The sequence below is a fragment of the Neltuma alba genome, unplaced genomic scaffold (genome assembly GCF_004799145.2).
Source record: "Neltuma alba isolate B1F8T4 unplaced genomic scaffold, ASM479914v2 tig00010583_pilon, whole genome shotgun sequence".
Classification (NCBI taxonomy): Eukaryota; Viridiplantae; Streptophyta; class Magnoliopsida; order Fabales; family Fabaceae; genus Neltuma; species Neltuma alba.
The window spans coordinates 238766-249777 of NW_021635448.1; the positions used below are offsets into that span (position 1 = coordinate 238766).

Sequence of the window (11012 nt, forward strand, 5' to 3'; positions counted from 1 at the left end):
TTCTCCACCTTCATCTGTTATGGCTGGTGTTGTGATTTTAGAGCTTGGAGGAGCTATTTCTGAGGCCAAGAGAGGCTAGGACGTTTTTCCTTGAGGAGTATTGATGAGGGCCTGAGCTTGGAGCTTAATTTGGGGAGTTTCACTTCATCTTTTCCATTATGTTAATAGCATTTTAGTTATTCTTGGTTAGAATTTCTGTGTTGTTGTTAAAGTTGAACTTCAATATTGTAATCTCTATATTTTGGATTGGATGTTAAGAATTTATGCTTTGGTATTTGTTCTGTAACGAGAATCGTATGTTTAGTCATGTGAATGTAGGTTATTGTTCAATCTAAATTCAGTTTGATTAAATGTGGTTCCTTGCTAGCATAATTGGTTATTGTGTTTAGGTTGTTGCTACCATTACATCAATCTCACCAAGTGTTCATTCATGAGGGTGGTTAGTTTTGTTGTGAGTCTTTGAGTCATAAGTTTCATTAACATACTAATTTACCTAAGTTTGGAAGGTTTTCTAAATTAGTTAAAATTGGTTTTAAGTAAACTCCCACCATATTTCTAAGTGATGAAGGCTTAATCAATTCTCCAAGGGGTATTTTATCAATTAAGTTTACAACTTATCCTTTTGATTGTTATCTTGCACTGTTGTTTTAATTCACTAAAAGAAAAAGACCAAAAAGACTTTTATACTTCCTTTTTGATTTCATTGGAATTTAAGTCAGTTTTAAAACCCCCCCAATTTTATCTTTCTGCACGGTTTTGTCACAAGTTAGGCTCCTCGAAGTGAACATGACCCGAATTGTGCCTCTATAGTGCATTCCTATCCAGAACTAATTGTTTTTAAGAGCCTATAATGACTAAGGCTTTATCAAACTGGTGTTGTTGATGGGGAGCCATTGATTTGGTTTCTCGTGTAATTTGGGTGTCAACTTAAGTGTTAAGCTTAGGTTCAAACCGTGTGATCAAGGCTATCTAGTAGTTGCATCTGCATTGTAGTTGTCTTAGAGTCCTTAGTGTTAAGCATAGTGTTTGTCTCCCTTGCGTAGAAAATTTTCAGAAACTCATAAATATCTTGATTTCCTTTAAGTTTTGCATTTGTGTTTCTTTTGTTAGTTATTTAGATTTCTTGCTTCTATATTATGGTTACTGACTAGGTTACTACAATTTTCTGATCTTGGTGTGGCATTAATACCCCTGGTATTGTGAGTGCTCTATTTTTGCTATTACCCTATTCTAAAGTCGATTCTGTAAAGATTCTTAGTCCCGACCAACACTTGTTTTGCCGCAACGAACTACTTTCCATTTTTCTAGGTTTGTTTCAGTGAACACCTTAGTTAGGACGAACTTAAGTTTAGCCACAACGAAAAACCTTTCTAAGCTAAAAATTTGTTTTTGAGTCTTAGCTGTTACACATTCACTCCACTTTTTATTTGAGTGTATAGTTATATTCATTCATCATTCATTCATACCCTGTACTCTTGCACTCCATTCATTCATCCATTTTATTTGAATTGTTTGTGTGCAAGGAATTTTTGCATCTTTTGACGATGCATGTGAAGAAGGATTGAACCTTTAGTGCCTTATCAACCTGAGTTAAAAAGATATTTGTGAAGGTTGAGGAGAGAGTGTAGGTTAGAAAACATTGATTCCCACAATCCTAACCTACCCACTGGTGAAGAGGAGGAAAACCTAGTGGAAACACTCATAGAGGTCCCGATCATGGAAGGTGCGGGTAGTAATAGAATGAACCTAAATGACATTAGGCCAGATAAACCAACAGGGGGTAATGGGTTGAATGGTAATGGACATGAGGGAGCCGGCAAGAATATAGGATTCAATAGTGCTAATAGGCCATAGAAAGGGAGAACTATTAAAGACCTTACTCAATTCGATGCTAATTTTGAACCTTTGTCTGGTTTATTGCCTATTTTTGAAAATGATTTTGAGCTTAAGGGTCAGTTAATACACTCACTTCCTAAGTTCAATGGTTTTCAGGTGAAAATCCATACACTCATTTGATATATCTTTATGTGTAATGCTTGTCTATAAAGCCAGTTGGGGCAAGGATCGAAGATGTGCTTTAGAAAGCTTTCACCTATCTTTGGAGGGGAAAATCAAGGAGTGGTATATGAATCTGCCATTATATGTGGACAATCCATATGAATCTTGGACTATATTGAGGAGAGCTTTTCTTGACAAGTACTTCCCATCTATGAAGATCTCCACTGCTAAAAAGGAGATATCTTCTACTAAGTAAGAGGAAAGGGAAACTTTCTTTCAATTCTGGAGCCGATTCCAAGATATGCTTACCAAGTGCCCAAATCACTAGATTATTGAAGAACACCTTGTTCAGTACCTCTATAATGGGTTGTTGCCACATGATGCTAAAGTATTAGATGCTGCAGCTAATGGATCAGTTGAGTTAATGGAGCCACAAGCTGCTTGAGCCTTAATTCACACCTTTGCCTTGAAATGCCAACATGTGAGCCCTAGAGATGCTAGAGGGTACAAGGAAGACAAGGATCCACTTCTTGTTAAACTAGCCTAAGATGTGGCTAAATTGGCTTTCACAGTCCAGAACCTAAGGAGCAATCAACCTCATATTGAGCCTTTAGCCTTGGTCGCTGCTTCTTGCAACATATATGATTCCCCAATGCATAGAACTGAAGATTGTATCAGTTTCACTGAAAATGTGTTTGCTATGTATCAATAGAGACTGAACCAATACCAAAAAGGGGATCCATATTCTAATACATACAACCCTAGGTAGAAGGATCACCCTGACTTCAAGTAGGGGGAGGCAACAATCAAGGTCAAGTGGGGAATTGCCAAGGAAACAACTATCAAGGTGGTTTCTCAAGTAACTATCAGAGACCTAATCCCTCTACTGCTGTAGTTCTGGTTAATCCTCCACAACAACCAAGTAGTGGAAGCAGCGAGTTGCAAATTATCTTGAAAGGGATTGAGAACTTATCGGGCCAGATGTCCAAGAGTGACAACAAGATAGCTTCCCTACATAATAAGATGAGCCAAGTAGAAGGGAAGATGGTGGCTATGGGAAGTCAGTTTGAGAACAACTTTGCCACTGTGTACTCAAAGATTGAACAAATTGAAACTAGAGATGAGAATCTAAATGGGTATGTCACTCAAATATCTAACACCATGAATGATCAACAAGCTAAAACCAGTGGTACAATGCCTTCAAACACTGTCATAAATCCTAAGTCTCTCAATACCATTAAGCTTAGGAGTGGGAAGCGAGTTCAGTTCACTCAAGAGGAGGGTAGCGATGATCAGGTAGAAAGCCCACCTCTTTCACCCTGAAGCTTTTTGAAAGCTCTAAAGAGAAGGCATTGCTCAAGAAATCCAAGAAACCACAAGGAGGTGATCAAGAGGTTGGTGACACAAATGAATGCCAGGAGGAGCAACCTGAAGAAGTGTAGAAAAATCAAAGTAAAGCTGCTACAAAGAAAGGAGAAGCAAGCAAAGAGAGAGCCTTGATACATGATAGTAAGGAGGTAAATTCTAAAAAACTCCCTTTTTCCAATCCATATCTTATGTCTAAAAGGGTTGTAGCATCTAAAACTTTGAAAGGGTTGTGGATTTCTTTAGTAAGCTTAAAGTGAATTTACCTTTCATTGATTTGATTAAGAATTCCCCACCTTTTGCTAAATGCCTAAAAAAACTTTGCACTAATAAAAGAAGATTTAAACCCAATGAGTTAGTTCAAGTTATCCCAAATATTTCAGCTTTGTTCAAACCCCAAATCCTGATCAAATGCCAAGATCCTAGTGCTTTCACTATTCCCTGTATCGTAGGAAAGGTTGCCATAGTGAGAGCCTTACTTCATCTAGGGGCAACTATAAATGTTATGTCATTGTTGGTGTATAGAGCTTTAAGAGTCGGTATCCTACAAACCACTACTGTTACACTCCAATTAGCTGATAGAACAATTAGGAAACCTGAGGGGATTCTAGAGGATATCCTAGTTCAGGTCAAGGGTTTGCTTTTTCCTGCTCACTTTTATGTGCTCGACATGGCTAATGAGTTGTCTCATAAATCCACACTCATTCTTGGCAGACCATTCTTTAGGACTTTAAACATGATGATTCGAATGAAAGATGATGTTATAACCATAGAGGTGGGAGAGCAAGTTGTTTCTTTCAATATGTATGAAGCAATGAGGCATCCGTATGAGGATTACTCTTTTTTGGGTTTAAATGTTATTGATGTTGCTGTTGATGATGCTATTTCTGAATTTAAATTGAGTGAGGTTATCTCTAATATTTTTGAATTTTATTCATACGAGTCCTTACTTAATGAGGATGAAGCCCCCACTTCTTTTTCTTCCCTTTATTCTTTTCCCTCTGTATGTTCATGTGGTGGCTGCGAGACATATCTTAACTGTGCAATAGTTAATTGTACACGACCAGCCCCACGTCTACTTTTATTGTCATCTTGTGAATCTGAATCTTGCATTAGCACCATACCTCCAATTATCAGTGACAACTCTCTTGGAGAGGAACTTTCTATTAGTATTGTAGGGGATTTAGATCTGGGAGAGAGGCAAAGTATTGTAATTTCTGAAGATGAAGCTTACTGCCTGCCATGTTCGCCACGATGAAAAGATTTGTTGGTCGTGACAAACCATTCCATCCCGAGAAGTGTCAACTATGTCACACCTTTATTTTAAACCCTATTATACATCCTTTAGAACTGTTTGGAATTGTTACACGATGCTCAGAGTAGGTAAAAACCAAGATTTAAATTTTTGATTTCGGTTACTATTCATGTAACCCCTAAAAATCGAGTCAACTTTGAAAAATCATAACTAAATGTAAAAAAATCAAAACAGAGTGGTTCCAAGTCTCACGCGAAGCTTATGAAATGGTCTACATAGGAAAAATATTCACAGGTATCAATTTCTCACAGATCAATACCAATTTCCATGCAATTATGTACTGTTCATTTGGTAAATTCTGAAATTTCCAATATTTTTGCCCAACTTTGAAAGGGCATAACTCTTTTCACAAAATTCCAAATTTAATGATCTATCACTTGATTTAAAGATGGAAATATTATCTATTAGTCTACCAAATTTCAAATCCATATTCAAACATTTGCTATTTATTTCATATGCACCAAGTTTGTTCCTTTTTAGTCAAAGATTATCCCCTAATTACCTTTGTTTTGGCTCTTTCATAACCTTTTACCCATCCTTAATCATTTGGGGTTTAATACAAACCTGAACATACATTCTACTATGCTTTCTCATGTTTAAACATAGACATACATGCTTGGCTCCCCTTAGGAGCTATTATCCAACGAACATTTCCAAAGTCATAATATTACATAACAAGTTTCAAAATTTACACTAGGGTACATTAATTGTTCATTAGGCCTCCAATACAATTTATTTACCTTTGCCCATGCTTGCAATTCCTCCTAGATAGTGTTAAACATAAGAGTGAGATTTCAAAGAAATCCCAGTAGCACAGAATCACAATTATCATGCATTCCTGCAAACACTACGTGCAATGCTTTTGTGCATTTATCTTGTTTATATGTTCATGCTTTTATGCCATGGAAAGTAAGCTATCATACACATATTCAATGGACATAAGGACAAGGCAACATAATTCAAACATTGCAATCAACATTTGCAATAAAGCTTAGTCACATCATGGCACACATTGCACACATTCACATTAACACATCAATGTAAGCAAGAAAACAATCAAAGTGTAATTCAATGCTACCTTTTGGCACTTGGTCCTTGATTTCCTTCAAGTTCAAGATGTTTTATTGAGGATTTGGCAAGGTACCTATCAAACCAACACCAATGCCAACCATTCAACAATTATTCAAACACATTCCCTATTACTTAAACATTAAACCCTTTTTCTTTAGATTTTTTTTGGCCTAATTGTTTTCCTTTTGATTCAAGAAACCTCCTTGGCCATTCCTACATGGTTTTTCATGTAGAATTCAAATATCAAATCAAATTTTACAAAATCAAATCCCTTCCTTAGGTTCTGGTTAAAACAGAAACGAATTTTTCTAAGGAAAATGTCAAAATTTCTAACTTTGATTTTTAATGCTTTCAAATTCAATTCCTCCATATAACCCTACATCAAAAATGCCCAAGGAGTTCAATAGAAGCATTAAAACCATCAAAATCCAATCACAAGTCCATATATTCAAGATGGCTGAACACTTCCTCTTAGGTTCATAAATTTCCACATTTGATTCCAATGGATTTGAACATACTTCCTTAGCATAATCCTACATAAAATCACATTTTAAATCCATTGTAACCATTAAAGCTTATTGAAACAATTCCTACCCTTGAGTTCTTGAGTTGGCTGAACTAAATACTCATAGGTCCTAGGGTAATTTCTTCCATAACCCATTCAAAACAGCACCAAACATCAACAACACAAACTTACACTCAATTTGCTATCCTCTCCTAGAACTTCCAGCATAACAGAAATGAAACAGCACTTCCCCCTCAAATTAAGTCACGGTTTGACCATGGAAAAAACATCAAATTAAAGCCTAAACATACCTTAAGGAGTCTTGGATTAAAGCTTGATGATTAACCTTGGATTGGAAGTGATTTGAAGAGTGTTTGGAAGCCAAGAAGAAAATTGTGCAAAACCTCCCCTCTATTGTCCCAATTTTGTCCGAATTTTGAGTGCCTTATGGGGGTATTTATAGACCTCATTTGCTTCCCAAAAACCTGCCCTTGGGCAGCTATTTTTGCCTCAAATTAAGTGCAAAGGTTGGCCAAAATGAAGAACAAATCCTAGCCACACATGCTTTGACTCACTTTCCAAGAGAGTTGATCCAATGGTTGAAAATTTGCCCAGCACACAAGCCACTTGTCCTGGTCAAGATGAGCACGAATTTGGGCCTTTTTGGAAGCTAACTAAATGGTAAAAACTGATTAAGAAGTAATGGAATTGGTTAGGGTAATTTTAAAAATTATTTGGTCCCATAATACCCAATTTCTTGCCCCCTATTACGGAAAAATAGCTAAGGGCTTCCAAAATTCCATTTATTTTCATGATAAATCCATATTTATTCCAAAAGTGTGATCTGAAAGTTTTGGGAATTTTTCAAGACCTCTAGATATTTATTTTACATTTTCTCTGAAATCGGGTCTATACCGATAGGAATTCAGAAATAAATTCTCCATAAATTATTTCCTACATTTCCAATACATGGAAACAATTTTATGAATTCATATATATTCCTAGGGAGTGTATCCATATTTTTACTTTAATTTTTGGAGTCCTTAGGTAATTAAAATAATTATATCACTTTAATTCCCCTTTATTTTTCCCTATTTTCCCAAAAATAATTATTTTTTTGGGAATTTTCACCAAAATTTATTTTGGGCTATTCTCACTCCCAAAAGATCATAGGCGACTCAAAAACCCCTAATTCCACCTTTTTCTATTTTTAGGGAAAATTTGAGAACTTTTCTCAAAATTACTGTTTTGCCCCTGGGGACCTGATAAAGTCGGTTTCGTCCCGTTTTGAGTTTTCATGCTTTACTCATACCTTATGCTTATCAATCATATCTTATTTTGCACATTCCCATTACCAGGGTTCCAAATTTTGGGATGTTACAAACTATGCTCCTTCAGCTAGCCATGATGAAATGTACTGGTCGCCGCGACGAACCCATCACAGTGTTGCAAAATCAGAGTGCCCATCTACTATTGCTATTCCACCTTCCTACTTACTCCATAGAAGAAGTCTTGGTTTAAGGGCCATAGAAATTCCTACTTCACCTTGTGAACCAATCTCTTACACCATTTCTTCTCACACTTTGAAATATCTATTTGATAGTGCCCTAACTTGTTGTTCAAGTGATGTAGGTATGGTTTCCAAGGCCATTGTTAACAATGATTAACAAATGGTTGATTCAACCCTTTGAGAAATGGAGGGATTAGTGGTGGACTCAGTCAACCTTGGGGTTCATTCCATGGCAGAGAAGGGAGGGGGGAGTAATCTTGCATGTTCTTCCATTGATATTTCTCAATTGATTCTTTTTTTAGTCCAACTCATTACTCTTAAGCTTAAACCCTTATCACCCAACCTTAAATATGCTTTCTTGGAATCTAATGAGCAACTCCCAGTCATAATTGCCAACTACCTCTCCCTAGAAGAGAAAGACATGTTGCTCAATGTTTTAAAAAAGTATAAGAAAGCCATAGAATGGACTCTAGCCGATATACCTGCTATTTGCCCAACTGTCTGCACTCATAGAATCCTTTTAGAGGAAGAAGCAAAACCAGTAAAACAAAACCAAAGAAGAGTCAATCCTTTGATTAAGGAGGTAGTTAAAAAGGAGATCTCAAAGCTCCTAAGTGCTGGAATTATTTATGCCATCTCTGATAGCAAATGGGTTAGCCCTGTTCAGATAGTACCCAAAAAGAGTGGGTTGACTGTAGTGAAGAATGAAAATAATGAACTCATACCCACTAGAGTCCAAAATACATGGCATGTCTATATTGACTATAGGAAACTTAATGATGCTACACGCAAAGACCATTTTCCCATTCCCTTTGTTGACCAAATGTTAGAAAAATTAGCAGGCAAATCCCACTATTGTTTTCTTGATGGTTTTTTTAGTTATTTTTAGGTACCCATTGTACCAGAGGACCAGGAGAAGACAACCTTGTGATTTTAGGACTTATGCTTACAAAAGAATGCCATTCGGACTCTGCAACACCCCTGGAACCTTTCAAAGTGCATGATGTCGATCTTCAATGATTTATTGGGGGATTGCATAGAGGTATTCATGAATGACTTCAGCGTGTATGGTACCTCTTTCACTGCCAGAAAAGGTTTTACAAAGATGTATTGAAAAGAAGCTAGTACTGAATTTTGAAAAATGCCACTTCATGGTCAATGAGGGCATAGTTTTGCGCCATATGATATCTTGCAAAGGCATAGAAGTAGATAAGGTAAAAATTGAAATTATTTCTTCCCTCCCATTTCCTACTAATCTCAAAGAAATTAGACCCTTTTTGGGGCATGCAGGGTTCTATAGGAGATTTATAAAAGATTTTAGCAAAATTGCCCTACTACTTTTAAACCTTTTGAAAAAGGATGCCGAATTTGAATTTAAGGAAACCTGTAAAATTGCCTTTGATACCTTGAAAGCTAAATTGATTTCTCCACCCATCCTAGTTGCTCCAAATTGGGACTTACACTTTGAGATTTCTTGTGATGCCTCTAACTTTGCTGTTGGAGCCATCTTAGGACAGAAGAAGGATAAAGTCTCAAGGGTGATCGCCTATGCATCAAAAACCTTGGATGCTGCACAAGTCAATTACACAACCACTAAGAAAGAGCTTTTTACTGTAATTTTTGCTCTAGATAAATTCAGACCTTATTTGATTAATTCAAAGATTATTGTATTCACTGATCATGCAGCAATATGGTATCTTTTCAAGAAATCGTACTCAAAACCTTGGTTGCTTCGTTGGGCTCTCCTTTTGCAAGATTTTGATCTTGAGATCAAGGACAAAGCTGGAGCTGAAAACCATATGGCTGATCATTTGAGCCGGTTACCCTTAGATACAAGGAGAGTTGATAAATCTGACCTTATCTTTGATTCTTTTCTAGATATTATGTTTCATAGCTCTTAGGAACATTGGTATGCTCACATGGTAAATTATCTCATGACCGGACTAACCCCACCTTCTGTGTCCTCTAATCAGGTATAGAAACTCCAAGCCGAGTCCAAATACTATGTATGGGATGAACTATTCCTCTAGAGGCTATGTGGGGACTAGATTATAAGACAGTATGTGCCCCAAGAAGAGTAATAGCAGATTATCTCTGCTTGCCATACCTTGTCTTATGGGGGGCACTTTAGCTTAAAGAGGATAGTTAGGAAAATCTTAGAGAGTGGGTTTTATTGGCCTTCCTTATTTAAAGACTAGTATGAATTCTGTAAATCTTGTAAGACATGCTAAAAATTTGGGGAAGTGAGTTGGAAGCATGAGATGCCTCAAAAGCCCATGTTATTATGTGAAATGTTTGATGTTTGGGGTATTGACTTTATGGGCCCCTTTCCTCCTTCCAATGGCTTCAATTATATCCTCTTAGCAATTGATTATCTTTCCAAATGGATAGAGGCCATTCCCACCTGAAAAGATGATGCCAAAACCGTAGTTGAGTTTGTGAAATCCAACATTTTTAGTTGGTTTGGTATTCCTAGGGCTTTAGTGAGTGATCAAGGAATCCATTTCTGTAATAGGCTTCTTAGTACTACTTGTTAAGTATGGGGTCACACACAAAACCTCTATTGCCTATCATCCACAGACAAATAGCCAAGTAGGGGTATCTAACTAAGAAATCAAGCGGATCTTAGAGAAGATGGTAAAGCCTTCAAGAAAAGATTGGAGTTTGAAGCTTAATAATGCATTGTGGGCTTACAGAATAGCATTCAAAAACCCTATAGGGATATCTCTATACAGCTTTATCTATGAAAAATCATGCCACTTACCAGTGGAAGCGGAGCACAAAGCTTATTGGGCTGTCTCAACATGCAACAAGAAAATGGACAAAGCTGACAAGGAAAGGCTATTTCAGCTTCAAGAGATAAAAGAACTGAGACGAGAGGCCTATGACAACTCCCGGATATACAAGGAAAAGTGCAAGGCCATTCACGACAGTGGTATCTTAAGGAAGAATTTCAAGCTTGGTGAAAAGGTCCTTGAATTCAAAGCCCGTTTCAAATTTAGAGACGGGAAGTTGAAGGAGAGATAGGACAGACCTTACACTATCAGCAAGGTTCTTGGCTATGAAGCTTTTAGGCTGAAGGATGAAAAGGATAGAACTACATATCTAGCCAATGGACATCTTCTCAAGCTTTTCTATGGCAAGCCTGCAGAAATGTAACCCCAAGTTGTTTCTTTCCTATCCTTATCCTCTATCATTTTGAGATTGCTTGTGATATCAATTATTGCTTAGCTTGTTGGATTTGTGTG

The 11012-nt window shown here is 36.9% G+C and overlaps 1 protein-coding gene across 1 annotated transcript; it reads left to right on the forward strand.

The window, feature by feature from the left end:
- The first annotated feature begins 10398 nt into the window (after positions 1-10398).
- Positions 10399-10791, forward strand: LOC114757244 (uncharacterized). Its single transcript, XM_028946238.1, has one exon. The coding sequence runs from the start codon at positions 10399-10401 to the stop codon at positions 10789-10791; it is 393 nt and encodes a 130-aa protein (XP_028802071.1).
- Positions 10792-11012: the final 221 nt, after the last annotated feature.